General features: G+C 38.7%; 1 protein-coding gene across 4 annotated transcripts in view; it reads right to left on the minus strand.

Moving 5' to 3' along the window:
• The window catches only part of MPP7 (membrane palmitoylated protein 7), a 283,907-nt gene that overhangs the window by 59,818 nt on the left and 209,722 nt on the right, over nt 1-14,367 (minus strand). For 2 of the 4 annotated variants that reach the window (XM_032349734.1, XM_032349735.1), the window contains 3 exons: nt 13,344-13,364; nt 13,224-13,235; nt 12,189-12,230 (listed from right to left, as the gene is read on the minus strand). The exons of 1 other annotated variant lie outside the window; for it this stretch is intronic. In XM_032349734.1, coding sequence (XP_032205625.1) covers nt 12,189-12,230; nt 13,224-13,235; nt 13,344-13,364 — 75 coding nt within the window. The remainder of the gene's footprint in view (nt 1-12,188; nt 12,231-13,223; nt 13,236-13,343; nt 13,365-14,367) is intronic. One more of the 4 variants, XM_032349736.1, reaches the window with a different exon arrangement.

The following is a 14,367-nucleotide window of genomic DNA, read 5'->3' on the forward strand; positions in this document are numbered from 1 at the left end:
CTTGTTCAAGAAAGAACCTGTACCATTTTTAAAAGAATGCTTCTAAATGTTCTCTTTGTATAAATTTTACTTTTTGGAAGAATATTAAGGCAGTATATTTTGACATAGCTACTTACCTACAAAACATTCCTTAATAAAATGACTCAATAATAGAGCAAATGGGAATTTCTACTAGATTTATAAAATAGTGTAACTTGTTGAGAATCAGTGGTGCTTAACACACAGAAAAGGATTAGGAAAAAAAAAAACACACAGAAGTAGAGAAAGGTAAATAATAACATTTGAAAGAACAGCGAATGGGCACTTTTGTTTATATTGAACTTTATGGTAAACACTTCAGTTAAATAGAAAGAACAGTCTTAACTTACATAAGTCCCAAAACTGATCTTGTTTTAAAAGAATGCATGAAGGACTCCAGCAAGGGCAGAAGTGGAGAAACTGTTGAGTTTTCAGGAAACCATTTGCAAGACGTTATGTTGTTATGTTCGAAGACAGATGCCTGATAAGCAGTGCTTTGTTAATTGATTAAAGCAAGATTTTGATAATGAATTAGCCAGAGGAAAAACATGCTGTAACTCTTGCCAATGTAAAAAGAAAACTAATTCTTCACATGAACTATTTCGTACTGCGTGAGGAAAAAGGAGAGAATCTTCACAACTGGCTACTGTACTGAACAACTGTATGAAAGCCAGCACACACACACACACACACACACACGCATGCACACGCACATATACACGCACACCAGGAACTCCCACATGAGCCACCAAAGCTAAATGAAATTTTCAAGAGCTCATAGAAGGAAATGAATCACTCCTGCTAATTTACATACTCATATAAATATAAATTGTTGGACAATCTTTACATATCTAGGCAGCCCTTGACTTACACAGATTCGACTTTAAAAAGGCCCTGTTTTTGCACTTCATAGTTACAGGATACTACCTACTTATCTTCGTATTACTGTCGTAAAATCGTATATAATTAACACAACTTACACTGCCCACTCAGTGTGCCTTTTCCTTCCTTCAAGTAACAGCCCAATCTCTCTTTTTTTTTTTTTTTTTAAAAAAGATCTTATTTATTTGACAGAGGGCGATCAGAAGTAGTCAAAGCAGCAGGCAGAGAGAGAGGGGGAAGCAGGCTCCCCGCCGAGCAGGGAACCCAATGCAGGGCTCAATCCCAGGACCCTGAGATCATGACCCAAGCCGAAGGCAGAGGCCCAACCCACTGAGCCCAGTCTCTTTACTGATGAACAGACCCTTGAGAAATGCACCATGCTACACATCAGGAAGAATCCTACCACAGAGTGAACATTCGTATCAGTGATTAAATACAGTTTTACGTTATAATTCTTACATAAACAGACATTCAATTCTTGGAGTATTAGGGGCGCCTGTGTGGCTCAGTGGGTTAAGCACCGGCCTCGGCTCAGGTCATGGTCCCAGGGTCCTGGTACTGAACCCCACGTCAGGCTCCCTGCTCATCAGGGAGCCTGTTTCTCCCTCTCTTCCCTGTTCCTGTTCTGTCTCTCACTATCTTTCTCTCTCTCTAATAAATAAGTAAAATCTTTCAAAAAAAAAAAAAAAGGAAGCCTATCTTTTTTTTATTTCTTAAAAAAAGATTCTTGGACTATTATAATGTTACTTCTTTTGAAAGTCAAATTAGATCATTTTGACGTGGGTTGTCAGAAACGGTCATGAGGTTAAGGGCTACTTACATATGCTGTTTCATGTTTGATTTTATGCACATCAAAGAAAGTGAAAATCATCAAATATACTCACTGAGCTACTGGTCTGATTTAGATCAATAGCGGTCCTGAAACTACTAGTAGACCCTGCGCGGCCCCATTTTTTTGGGTTCAAGGGTACCGTGTGTGTGCAGGGTACATCACTTCTCTTCCTCTCCCTCTGGGGGCCCCCAAGATACAGAATCAGAAGGTGGATGAGGGCTGCAAGAGTAAGTTTCTAAAATAAGCCAGAATCTCAGAAATTCTTAACAGTTCTTGGAAAAGCCCTCAGGAGAAGGTTACATTTCTGGAAACTCTCTTGACTATTTTCCAGAGCTTTCCTAGAACTGGATAAAGGGGCCATGTGCCGAGGACGGCTATAGATCCATTCTGTGCACGTGGATATTCTTTAAAATCTGCAGCACCACAATGTATGTGTGAAAATAGTGGTATCTGTCAGGATTTGATGTGTACCAGGACACCACGGTCATTTGTATGATATGCAGTTAAGTGACTAAAATGTTACAAAACCATTTTTATTGACTTGAATTGTTTAAATGACTTTATAGTAGAGAAGCAATTGATGTGAAAGACATTATCAAATCTCCCAAGAGTAAATATGTCTTCAATGCTATAATTACCACAGGCATACTCAGAGTAGGAGAATATGACTGTTAATTTTATGTGTCAGCTTGACTGGGCCATAGTGCTCAGATATCTGATCAAACATTATTCTAGATGTTTCTGTGAAGGTATTTTTCTGGATCAGATTAACCTTTACATCAGTGAATTTTGAATAAAGAAGGTTACCCTCTAGAATGTGGGTGGGCCTCATCTAATCCCATGAAGAAAAAAAAAATTAATCTCCCCTATAAAAGGGATTCCCTGCCAGATGGCCTTTGAACTCAAACTACAATTCGTCCCTGGGTCTCCAGCCTGCTGGGCTTTCCTGCAGATTTTGACTTACCAACATTCCACCATCATGTGAACCAACTCCTTAGACTCGTGTGTGTGTGTGTGTGTGTGTGTGTGTACACAGTTGTGTGAGTAATACAGAGGATTGGAGGGAAATGTTAAAATTTGAGAATAAACTAGCATTTCCTAGTTAGCATAGAAATTTTAGTATCTCTTAGAATAGAGAAAATAAATAAAAAGCATTTTTTTATTCTTTGAAAGGATCAACAAAACTGACAAACCTTTAACATACACGGACCAATTAAAAAAAGAGAAGACCCAAATTATTAATTTAGCAATGAGAGAGGGGACACCATTACCAAGAAGAAACAAAAAATTGTAAGAGACTACTATGAACAGCTGGATGCCAGCAAATTGGATAATCAAAATGCAACAGACAAATTCCTAGAGATGTACTACTAAAATTGAAAATCTGAAAAAACCTTTAATAAGTAAAAGGATTGAGTCAGTAGTCAAAAACTTCCCACAAAGACAAGCCCTATATGAGATGGTTTCACTGGTGAATTCTAGCAGAAGTTTAGAGAACAATTAACACAATCAAAGTTTACAAACGCTTCTAAAAAAAGAGCAGGAACACCTCCCACCCCATCATATGAGGCCGGTATTACTCTGATACCAAAATCAGGCAAAGATATGACTAAAAAAAGAAAATCTAAAGACCAATATCCTTAATCCTCAAAACACTAGCAACCCCAATTCAGCAACATATATAAAGAATTATACACCACAAGCAAGTGGATTTATCTTAGAAATACAAGGTTGGGTCAACACAGAAAAATCAATCAATGTTATAAGCCACATTATTGGTAGAATGAGGAAAAAAGCCACATGATCATTGCGACTGATGCAGAAAAAGGATTTCTCTATACAAGATAAAGTACTCTTCAAACAGAGATGGTTTCACCACTTCCTTTCCTATCTGGAAACTTCTATTTCTTTCCCTTGCCCAATTGCTATGGCTTGCACTTCCAGGACTATGGTACCTTAAGTGACAAGAATGCGCATCCTTGTTGGTTTCCGGTCTTAAGGAGAAAGTTCTCAGTCTCTCACTATTAAGTACGCTGTTAACTTGTGGGTTTTAGTTCATGCCCTTTATCAGGTTGAGGAAATTCCCCTCTATTCTTAGGTTAAGTTTTTATCACCAAAGGGTATTGCAAATGCTTTTCAACCCAGTCAAGGTACCAACCGTTTGGCAAGGTTGCTGGTAACTTCCACACTGCTAAATCAAAGGTCAGCTTTCATTCCTCATCTTATTTGATCACTCTTTCCCTTCCTAAAACTTTACTTTTATTGGCTCCTAGAAGAATCACACCTGTGCATTTTTTTCTACTTCACTTTGGGTTCTTTTCTTGCCCAAATCTACACCCACTCCCTGGTGATCTCATCCAGATTCCTAACTTTAAGTGTGATCTGACTCTGACAACTTCTAAATCAATAGCCTGAACTCAAAGCTGCCTACCCAGCTGCCTATTTAACACCTCTACATACGTATCATAAACTCAGTATATCCCAAACAGGTTCCCTGATCTCCCCCCTCAAACTTCGACTTCCATCTCAGGAAATGGCCACTTCACCCTTGCAGTTACGAAGTCCAAAAATGGTGTTTGACTCTCCAACTTGCCTCAAAATCTTGTGAGTCTTACCAGTAAAATGTATTCAGAATCTCACCTATTATCACTACCTCCACCAAGAATATTTTATTTCAAGCCACAATCATTTCTTGTCTGGATTCCCACAGAGCTCCATGTTTCAGTCTTTGCTCCCTTATGGTTCCCTTCTCAAAAGACCAGCTGAGTAACCCTTAAAAATACGTCAGGTCACGTTGTTGCTCTGCTCAGAACCCTTCAATGATTTCAAATCTCACACATTATTATGAGCCCAAGAATCCCCTCTCTCCCTGTCCTCTCCACAACCGTTCTATTACCTTGCCAACCTCGAATCCTATCAATTTTTCTCCTGTTCACACAGGTGTCCTTCCTGATTCTTGGAGGCATCGGGGTCCTGTCTCAGGGCCTTTGCACATGCTTGTCCCATTCCTTGGAATTCTCATTCCTCAAGAGGCTCCTTCTCAGGTTTTTACTTAAATACAACCTCTTCAAAGAGGTCTTCATTAACCCCCTTAGAGATATTTGATGGCCTGTTTCCCCAACTCCTCCATCACCCCATTCCTGTTTTACTTTACTTCCTAGCATTTATTATCACCTAAGATCTTATATAATTTATTTAGTTGTTGGTCCAAACCTACCCCGAATATGGAAGCTCTATGAAAGGGTATTTGTTTTCATCTTTGTTGAAACCCCAGTGTCTAGAGCAGTCTAGAACATGACAGGCATTCAAAAAATAGTAGGGAAAAATCCAGAAATATTAATATAAGACAGTTATATTCTGTACATACTAGAAGAAACAGCTAACCAGAGCTAATGTGGTTGTCTCTTGAGGGAAAAGGTGGGACTGGAAAGGGAAGGGAAAGGGAAAGGTATACTTGTTTGGAGCTGCAAGACTTGCAAATACTGTTTGAATTTCCAAACAATTTATTAAATAAAGCCATATGAAACTGCTGGCATTCTGTTACTTTCTGACCTACAGAACAGGAGTATGAAGCAATTTCATAGGCTTAACCTAATGCCTATGTTATTTTAATAAAAAAAAATATTTGAGTCTAGGTGGCTCAGTGAGTTAAGCCTCTGCCTTGGGCTCAGGTCATGATCTCAGGGTCCTGGGATCGAGCCCCGCATCGGGCTCTCTGCTCAGCAGGGAGCCTGCTTCCTCCTCTCTCTGCTGCCTCTCTGCCTACTTGTGATCTCTGTCAAATAAATAAATAAAATCTTAAAAATATATATTAGGGCACCTGGTTGGCTCAGTCAGTTAAGCATCTACCTTTGGCTCAGCTCATGCTCCCACATTGGGCTCTCCACTCAGCAGTCAGTCTGCTTCTCCCCCTTCCTACTTTTACTCTCTCTCAAATAAATAAAAATCTTCTAAAAAATTAAAAATCAGAATTATTTCAAAAATTTTTATACAGGGAACACAAAAGAAAACTCAGAAGACAAAGGAAACAATTCACAGATGTGGTAATGTAAATACTGAAATATTTATATGCTGTGAATCTTGGAATAAAGGTAAAAACCCAACCAAAAGAACAGGAAAGATATGCCCAACAGGGAGAACTAATATTCATGGCATAGAAAGAGCTCATCAAACTAACAAGAGACAGATAAAGAACTTGATAGGAAAAAAGGCAAAGATATAAGTTGAAGGGCAAAAAAGGAGAAAAACCAAGAAAAAGTCACAGCATCATACTCACAGTATATTTTAAGGTTGAATATCAAATAATACTTCTACCATAAAACAGTTTGTCATTTATGTTAGCATATTACTTATGAGACCTCTTTAAAATCCACTCTTAACTACAGAGAATACACTGATAGTTACCAGAGGGGAGGCAGTCGGCCCATGGGTGAAACAGGTGACGGGGGTTAAGGAGGGGACTTGCTGTGACGAGCACAGGATGATGTATGTGTTGAATCACTATACTGTACACCTGACACTATTATTACATTGTATGTTAACTAGCTGGAAGGTAAATATAAACTTTAAAAAGAAAGAAAAATAAATAAAAAATTAAAATCCACTTGGTGTTATACGCAAGTAATGAATCATCAAACAATACATCAAAAACAAATGATGTACTATATGTTGGCTAACTGAACATAAAAAACAAAGCAAAACAAAACAAAAAAACACAAAATCCAGGAGCATTTTGAGGATTTGGCTTTTGAGGAAAACAGAATTCCACATGACATTCCATTTGTTCAATATATTTATAACAAAGTAATAATGTAACAAAGTACTAATATAATAGTATAATCATGTAATTTAAATTATATATAAAATAACCAGAGAGTATGATCAAACTGCGTTATCCCGTAAAAGACAGTTTCAAATATGTGATCATTAAATTTGAAGTGTTTCTTGAAAAGAAGAAACTTACCAGAGACACGTTTAGTTTATGAAGCCTATTCTTACATGCCCTTTTTAAAAACAAAGTCTTTTTTGTTACATGCTTCTTTTCTCAGACACCTTGCTAGACTCCCTTAACTCTCAACGCCTAGCTCAATGAACTTCACGGTACATGGACCTATGGCAGTCTCCCGCTACACGTGTCAAAATAAACATTTAGAATGTTTAGAATGAAATGCTGTCATGACGTCATCTATTAAAACACACTGACCAGGTTTTTCCTCTTTGCCACAGGAAAGGACAATTTTCTCTCAGAGTGGAAGTTGAATGGAATGGATGGCTATAATCTGTACTCAAGGCTTGCAAATTCAAAAGCCTACAGAAGTCAGACAGGTGGAAAAAATCTTATCAATTGCCTTACACAAATATATTTTGCACAAAAGTCAGTCCTCAGGGAAATAGTCATAACATTTGTCTGAAATACTCTTTGGTCACTTTTATTTCCCCGCACTGGAGAACATGGAGGCCAAGAAATACCTCCCTGTTATAAAACAAACACCAACACAGCCATTAGGAGAACGTCTACCAACATCCCCGTCAGCGCCAGCAAGACGATGAGGGGTGGAGACTGCGAGGAACCAGAGACCTTGGGCTCCACTGACAGAGTCGGTTCTAACTTAACTCCAGCGAATTATTAACACTGGGAAACGAAGACCTCAGTTAGTCTTCTGTTTTGTCAAAGGAGTCAGAAATTTTTATGTAAAATTTACCAAATTTGTGGGACTAACAAAAATACGTATCTTTTGTCCAAACATGGTCTGAAGCTTGTCGGTGTGTGACCAGGTTGGATATGACTCATTGAGTGATGCATGATATTCCCATTTTACCTAGGAGGTGCCCTAGTTTCCTCTGTGACTGGGTGTTCAGTATGGTCCCCTGGGAGCACAAAGCCCACTCTGCCTTTTCCAAAAAATTATCATGGGTCATAGGGAATCTGCATGTTTAATCTCCCCTGCTAATGCCAAGTTCTTTACTCTAAAGCACTCCTGTTGTCTCAATCCCATCCAATGTAGTCTGCTGTGGCTTTATTCAACCAATTACTTTTGATTTCATGACTTTCAAACCTCGGGACACCTGGATGGCATATTCGGTTCAGCGTCTGGCTCCTGACTTCAGCTCAGGTCATGATCTCAGGGTTGTAAGATCAAGCCCCATGTCAGGCTCTGAGGTTAGGCATGGAGCTTGCTTAAGATACTCTCTCTCTCTTTCTCCCTCTGCCGCTCCCCCCAACCTCTGCTCTAAAAAAAAAAAAAAAATCATGAAGATATTCAGTCCTTGATCATCAGTTTCACCATCTCTGTCTACAGAACGGATCCCATTTTCCTGTCCCACTAAAATATTTCTACTCTCAACTATAAAAACAGCTTTGAACTCGATCGCTATCTTCCTTTCCCTGTCTGCTCTCGCTCTTCAACACCTTGCCATCTGGCTTCCAGTAAAGCTGTTTGAGAAACAGCTATCAGTTTTCAGTGACTCCAGATAACAATGGGGTTCTTACCAGGTCCAATGGCATTTCATCCTATAATTTTCCTATAATTTCCTATAATTTTTCACCTTCCAGGAAGCCAGGCCATATTATAGTTTCAGGGTTCCAGAGTGCAACAGAGAATGTAACAAAGAACACATGCATCACCTCATCCAATCTCAAATATGCCTTATGCTCTGCAACAGTCACCTCTCACCGTGTTACTGCTTCTACCTTCATGCCCCGCTGCTAAACTATAATCTCACCTAACCCTTGGTGCCCGGTTCTCATGTCATTCCTTGTGGGACTGGATCATTAACTGTGTCAGGCTGGGGGGCTGTCCCCTCAACTCCTGAATTACAGCATTTATGTGACTCTCATCAGATACTGCTTTAAGCCACAGTTACTTGGATATACACTCGCCATTTAACTGACCCAGTATACACCCTGGAAGTCGGGGAGAGTAGGTACCTCTCTATTTAGTCAGTCCATCTCTTCACATCTCCCTGAATCCAAACTCCTGAACAGTCGCCTCACACACATATGCTGGCTTGGCCACGAGACTGGTTTTGGCCAATGAGACAACAGCTTGACCAGCACTAACATACTCGAAATTGTTTTTTTCTGTTGCTCCCTGGAACTCTGAGATGAGTTATGAGCGAGCGTACTGGAGGATGAAAAACTATAGGACACAGAAACAGTTTTACTTCAGCATTCCACCCACCAAACCAACCACAGGCCGGCCCAACGACCACTCTGGTTCACCAAGCTGACAGAGCACACGAACCACTCAGCTGACCACAGACTCAGGAAAAGAAACATGTGCTCCCTGAAGTCATTAAAGTTTCTGGGGGTATACCAAAGCTGCTAGGACTCATACAGGAATGTAGTGAAGTGTCAGGATATAGAATCAATGCACAGAAATCAGTTGCATTTCTATACACAACAGCAAGAGAGAAGAAAGAGAACCTAAGGAGTCAATCCCACTTACAACTGCAAAACCATAAGATACCTAGGAATCAATCTAACCAAAGAGGCAAAGAATCTATACTCAGAAAACTACAGATTACTCATGAAAGAAATTGAGGAAGACACAAAAAAATGGAAGAGCGTTCCATGCTCATGGATTGGAAGAAAAAATATTGTGAAAATGTCTATGTTAACTAGAGCAATCTACAGATTTAATGCAATCCCTATCAAAATGCCATCTTTTTTTTTTAATAAGAAATGGAACAAATAATCCTAAAATTTGTATGGAACCAGGAAAGACCCCAAATAGCCAGAAGAATGTTGAAAAAGAAAATCAAGGCTGATGGCATCACAATTCCGGACTTCGAGCTCTATTACAAAGCTGTAATCAAGACAGTATGGTACTGGCAAAAAACAGAAACAAAGATCAATGGGACCGAATAGAGAAAACAGAAATGGACCCTCAACTCTATGGTCAACTAATCTTCGACAAAGCAGGAAAGAATGTACAATGGAAAAAAGTCTCTTCAACAAAGGATGTTGGGAAAATTGGATAGCCACATGCAGAAAAATGAAACCGAATCATTTCCTTACACCACACAGAAAAATAGACTCCAAATGGATGAAAGACCTCAATGTGAGATAGGAATCCCTCCAAATCCTTGAGATGAACACAGGCAGCAACTTCTTCAACCTCAGCCACAGCAACTTTTTCCTAGAAACATAGCCAAAGGCAAGGGAAGGACAAAAATGAACTATTGGGACTTCATCAAGATCAAAAGCTTTTGCACAGCAAAGGAAATAGTCAACAAAACCAAGAGACAACCGACAGAATGGGAGAAGATATTTGCAAATGACGTAACAGATAAAAGGCTAGTGTCCAAAATCCATAAAGAAATTATCAAACTCAACACCCAAAGAACAAATAATCCAATCAGGAAATGGGCAGAAGACATGAGCAGACATTTCTGCAAAGAAGACATCCAAGTGGCCAACAGAAACATGACAAAGTGCTCAATATCACTCGGCATCAGGGAAATACAAATCAAAACCACAGTGAGATACCACCTCACACAAATCAGAGTGGCTAAAATTAACAGGAAATGACAGATGCTGGTGAGGGTGAAGAGAAAGGGGAACCCTCCTACACTGTTGGTAGGAATGCAAGCTGGTGCAGCCACTCTGGAAAACAGTATAGAGGTTCCCTACAAAGTTGAAAATAGAGCTACCCTATGACCTAGCAACTGCACTACTGGGTATTTACCCCAATGATACAATGTAGTGATTCAAAAGGGCACGTGCACCTGAATGTTTACAGCAGCAATGTCCACAACAGCCAAACTATGGAGAGAACCCAGATGTCCATCAACAGATGAATGGATAAAGATAAATGAGTTCTGGATGATTCCACACACACTGGAATATTATGCATCCATCAAAAGAAAACACAAAATCTTGCCATTTGCAATGACTTGGATGGAACTAGAGGGCATTATGCTGAGTGAAATAAGTCAATTAGAGAAAGACATTAACATAAGATCTCACTGCTATGAGGAACTTGAGAAACAAGGCAGAGGATCATAGGGGAAGGGAGGGAAAAATGAAGTAAGACAAAACCAGAGAGGGAGACAAACCATAAGAGATTCTTCATCTCAGGAAACAAACTGAGGGTTGCTGGAGGGGAGGGCATGGGAGAGATGGGGTGGCTGAGGGATGGACACTGGGAGGGTATGTGCTATGCTGAGCACTGTGAATTGTGTAAGACGGATGACTCACCGACCTGTACGCCTGAAACAAATAATACATCCTGGGTGAATTAAAAATAAATAAATAAAATGCAAACAGTTTCAAAAACTAAAAACACAAAGTTTCTGAGGGTCTAAGGAGAGGTGTGTTAAGCGATATAGAGTATCTGGCACACAGTACTGTTCTGAAATGAGTAAAGAATTAATGGAAGTTTAACCTCTCCTTGACCATCCGATTATAGTTTTTCTAGCCTAAAAACTAGAATGTTCTAGATTTCTGCATGGGGTTTGTTTTGCAGAATACAACACAAAAGGTATACTTTATCTCAGCATGCTGTCAAAGATAAAGTATAGGCTTCATACGTGCACAGATGTGAATGTGAAACTTGGGAGGCCCCATTCTCTACCTGTAGATTTGGAGATAATTCCTGTCAATTTTCTGACGCTCAGTTTCCTTTCTGTAAAGTGGGAAAAAAAAATCCCCACCAATCTTACAGGAGTAGAGATAATATATATTAACTACCAAATACTACATCTGGCCAATTTCTTCAATAACCAAGAGATATCATATACATAAATACTAATCTAAAAATAAGGAGGTTGAAGCGGTTCTCTCTCAACCTGTGTTTCTATGCTATGACCCAGCACTCATACAGGCGGGGACATGGTCACGGCAAGGGTGGGGAAGGTCTGAAGTGGGAGGCAGCTGACGAGAATTCTGATGCATTTAACAGCTTCTAGATACCTTGGCTTTGGTTTATAACATCCCTTGGCCACTCTGGGAATGTCTCCTGGTGAAACAGACCAGCATGGCAATCACAGGCTTCATTATATTTGGGGATGTTCAGTCAATGGTTACACAGAGAGGCGCCATGTGATTAATCCATCATCAGGAAACAAAACCAAAAATGTTGGAAGAAGTTGTTTAGCTTTGGCTAATTAACAGCTAACCAGATAACTGAGGAAAGTGCAGACACGGTTAACTGAGTCAAATGACTTCGCCACAAACACTTTTCCTCTTCTACCCAAAAACAGATGAATGATTTACAAAAACAGAGCATCTGGGAAGCTTCTGGAACAACAACATGAAAGCACACTATGAATTCCTTTATGTTCAAGCCATGGAGCCTGTTTAACATAAAGGTTCATGCTACACACACACCCCCATCCCCACCAAACACGAGAGCATGCTAGTGCAAACACGCTCACTTAAGGTAAAACAACATCCTGGTTTTGGAGAAAGCAACAGAAAGAAAGAAATCCTCTTCCACGACCAGTTGCTCACCTATATACGTTCCACTGTGGTTACCAGCATATTCAGCATCTTCTGGATGGAGTATAAAAGCATACAGAACAAAAGCCAAGAAATAAAGCAGAACAGTTAGAAGCCCAGCCACAGATGCAAAAAATAAATTACTTAAAACAAGTATGTAAAGCACAGCATAGAACAGCCCTCACAACGCCACTCTTAAACATAAAACGTTTTGTTTTACATTTAAGCTTCGAGTGATGTTTTAAGACATCATGCAATTTTGTGTTTCAGCCTCCTTCAGGGGTTCCTTGATGCAGTTCCAAGAAAATTGTAAAAGATCTGCCTGCACTGTTTATACTTTCCGTAGTTAAGAAAATTACAACACTTGATCCCCCAAAGTCAATTTATTTTTGTAAATCAGGCTCTTTGATAATATGTAAAATATAGCACTGACTTTAGATTAGACAAAGACGTTGAGATTAAGATACATCCTTGCTTTGGAGGGGAAGAAATTCTGTGTTGGGAAGGAATCAAGGCATACTATTTCTCTTTTTGTTTGGTTTTTGAAAAAAATGAACGGATGAAAACATTTTAAAATAAATAATGTGTTATTAATTATTCCTTGGAGTTAAGTGAAAACTGGGTTATGCATATCTTAAAAATTTAATTGAAGTAGTGGGTACTTATTACTATAGATCCCTTATCTTCACATAAATATGCTTCTGGAACCATCAGCACAGCATGTGCTGAAATCAAATAGTTGAGAAGATTCCCCTGACATCCTTATGTTAAAATAAGAATGCCGATAGATCTGAATAACATTGAGACTACCGACAGAGACAAAAACAATGTATTATCAGATTACTTTCCTTATTTCTGCTATATGAAGCAAAAACAGTACAGTTCTCAAACAGAGTCCAACCATGAGTTTTGGTACTGTAACATCAAGATGGAAGCTTGGATATATAATAATCGTCTATAAACTACTTGCTATATTCAATTTAACCCACACATAGTTGTACTAAATAAAATTAGTAGACTGGGGCAGGGAAGCTTTTATACATGTACCTTTAATTTCCTCTGAGAAGCACAAAGAAAATGAGAAAGGAAATGATTAAATGTGCAGAAAATACAATTAAAAGTAGGAAGAAGATGCATCTGAGGGAGAAAAAAAAAAAATCTACCTACCACACTCAACTGTTTCCTCATCTTAGAAAAGCCAAAGGGGAAAAAGAAATGTATTTTAAATATTTTAAAATTATTAGTCAACAAACAGAATTCATGATAAACTACGTTTTAGACTGCACTGTAGTCCTGGTCTGAAAAGAATACGTACACTAAAGCAGTAAAAGCGCAAAGCCTTCATTCAGCTTATTAAATGCCCAAATGGGAAAAATAATAAGGAAAAAAATTTCCAAAGTAATACCTTCAATGGGGGATTATTTTCATAGGACATTTCTGTTTATAAACTAATCTGTTTAACACTTAGAATATATACTTAGAAACAACCCTTAAAATGCCCTTAAAATGTCTCAATATCCTGTAAATTTAACAGTATTATCAATTTATTACACATATGAAATGAGTCAGGAAGAGCCCCTTTACTTCATTCTGGCTACAGTATTAATAAGAGGTATTTTAAAGAATAATTCTAAAAATCACTAATTGTTACTAATAGGAAAGAAATTTTAAGAGTTCCGTGTGACTGAGGACACTCGCCTTCAGTTAAAGGTGGAAAAAGAATTGGCAATTCAATAGAAGCAAAGTCGAACCACAAGTCAAGGTAGAACACATTTTGCTATGAGACTTTAGAGAACAAATAGAGCTGATCGGGACAGTTTTCCGCTCACTCCTCTCTCCAAACTATAGAGTGGCAGTCAAAGAAAACACTTAGGAGAGTGTGCACCACCACTGTATTTTTCTTTTTCAAATACCTATGGGTCCTCCAACTGGATTGGATCTATTTGAACATATTCTATTGAACATATTCTATTGATATTGAATAGAATACTGAAATAGAATATTGAACATATTCTATTCAAATAGGATCTATTTGAAATATTCGCAAAAATGACAAGCAAATCGTTATTATTTGGGCTCGTATTGAGAATCACCCAAGCTGTGAATTTATTTACACTCATTACCTTCGTAGCTTTGAAATGCCACGTACATCTAAAACAAATTAGCAGAAAATGAACAATAAACTATGTGA

The sequence above is a fragment of the Mustela erminea genome, chromosome 6 (genome assembly GCF_009829155.1).
Source record: "Mustela erminea isolate mMusErm1 chromosome 6, mMusErm1.Pri, whole genome shotgun sequence".
Taxonomy (NCBI): Eukaryota; Metazoa; Chordata; class Mammalia; order Carnivora; family Mustelidae; genus Mustela; species Mustela erminea.